General features: G+C 52.1%; 1 protein-coding gene across 1 annotated transcript in view; it reads right to left on the bottom strand.

Annotated features, from left to right (window-relative positions):
* Positions 1-781: 781 nt before the first annotated feature.
* Positions 782-1,863, bottom strand: part of GNG12 (guanine nucleotide binding protein (G protein), gamma 12) — a 1,953-nt gene continuing 871 nt past the window's right edge. The window contains exon 2 of the mRNA XM_010009727.1: positions 782-907. Within this exon, the coding sequence (XP_010008029.1) occupies positions 782-907 (126 nt within the window). The remainder of the gene's footprint in view (positions 908-1,863) is intronic.

The raw sequence follows: 1,863 nt of genomic DNA, 5'->3' as shown, positions 1-1,863 counted from the left end.
AAATGGAACTGGGATGTGGTGTGACAGAACCATGTCTCCAGCTCAGCAGCACGACTGTGCAGCCTTTGGCTCTCTAGACAGGGGGCTTTTAGACTAATACGGATTTTTATTTAGAGAAGAACAGGTAGAGAAGCAGAATCAAAGCTGAAAATCCTGCTTTTTCAACTTAAAAAGCAGGAAAATAAACCTGCAGATCTCCCACTTTTCAGGTTTTACACTTAGAAACCCCTGTGAAGAGAAGCCAGCATGAGGATGGCCGCAGGCATGGCTCCCTGGAGCTCACCACCAGTTGCTACAATCATTTTTAAGGTAGTTTTTGCTAGATAATGCACTTCTAAACATGTCTGTGCATAAACACATGCTACCAACACAGGCAGCACAGACATCATCTTAAAAAGGTGTAGACCCAACGATGCTCAAGGTTTTTACACCTATGCCTCTGCTCTGGCAGCAAAGCTCAGGCAACTTTGGTTTTGTTTGTGTAACTGGAGAGGTGAAGCCCATTCCTGCAGAGGAGGAGACGCCCGGCTCACCCTGCCCATCCCTCTGCATCCAAAACCCCATGCCCTTGGCCAAGAAAGAAGTTAATTCAGTTTAAAACCTCGCTTCCTAATAAAGAGAGGGAACAGAATGCTTTAGAAAGCTTAAGAAATCATTTATACACATGGTCAAAGAACAGCTGCTCTTACACAGTGAGTAGCCGGTACCTTACAGAGTATTTGCCTATACACCCGCCGGTGGCTGGCTTTGCCCAGGAGGGAGCAGAGCTGCTGTCACTCTCCTATAACAAAATGCAGGTTTTCTTGTCCTTGAAAGGGTTCTCAGAAGCTGGAATGCCCATTAGCAACGGATCTTTCTTGGCGTGTTCTTCACAGTAGAGCATTAGGTCTGCTGATGCTTTTGACACCTGCAGAACACAGGGGGAAAAAAAGCCCATTAAATGGTGTTTTCCATGGTAACATGATCACATGTGCTGCTGATGGGTACAAAGTCCCTGTGTGTAATGTGTGTGTGATGTGTGTGTTCAAGGCCAGGTTGGACACAGGGGCTCAGAGCAACCTGCTCTAGTGGAAGGTGTCCCTGCCCGTGGCAGGGGTTGGAGCTGGAGGAGCTTTAAGGTCCTTTCCAACACAAACCAGGCTGGGATTCTGTGTGGGACGGGAGAGGTGCTCGGAGACCAACACCCTCTCCAGGGCCCCGTCTCCTGCAAAAGAGACCTGGGCTCACTCCAGCTTTACATGCAGGGAGGAAGAAAGGATGGACCCCGGTGCTCTTGCGGTTGGTCTGTGACTCCTGGCAGCAGCACTGCCTGGCCCCTACACGGCTTCTACAGAAGACTAAAAATAAACAGGACGAGGTTCCAAATAATACAGCAGGTTTGTAATGAGGTTTGTAAGTGGGGACAGTAAACACAAGTGTCCTCAGATGACCCGGCAGCATGAGCTTGCAGCACAGAACCCCTGTGTGCTGGGTGCACCCCCAGAGCTCAGGGAGGGGATCCTGCCCCTCTGCTGCGCTCTGGGGAGACCCCCCCTGCAGCCCTGATCCAGCTCTGGGGAACAGCACAAGAGGGACGTGGAGCTGCTGGAGTGAGGCCAGAGGAGGCCCCGGAGCTGCTGCGAGGGCTGGAGCAGCTCTGCTCTGGAGCCAGGCTGAGAGAGCTGGGCTGGGGCAGCTGGGGAAGAGAAGGCTCCTCAAGGGGACACCTTAGAGCAGCTCCAGTGCCTAAAGGGGCTCCAGGAAACCTGGAGAGGGGCTTGGGACAAGGGGTGTAGGGACAGGACAAGGGCAATGGCTTGAACCTGCCAGAGGGGAGATTGAGATGAGCTCTTGGGCAGAAGCTCTTCCCTGTGAGGGTGCTGA

The sequence above is a fragment of the Nestor notabilis genome, unplaced genomic scaffold (genome assembly GCF_000696875.1).
Source record: "Nestor notabilis isolate BGI_N333 unplaced genomic scaffold, ASM69687v1 scaffold27282, whole genome shotgun sequence".
NCBI classification, from domain to species: Eukaryota; Metazoa; Chordata; class Aves; order Psittaciformes; family Psittacidae; genus Nestor; species Nestor notabilis.
This window is presented reverse-complemented; position numbering and strand designations above follow the sequence as displayed.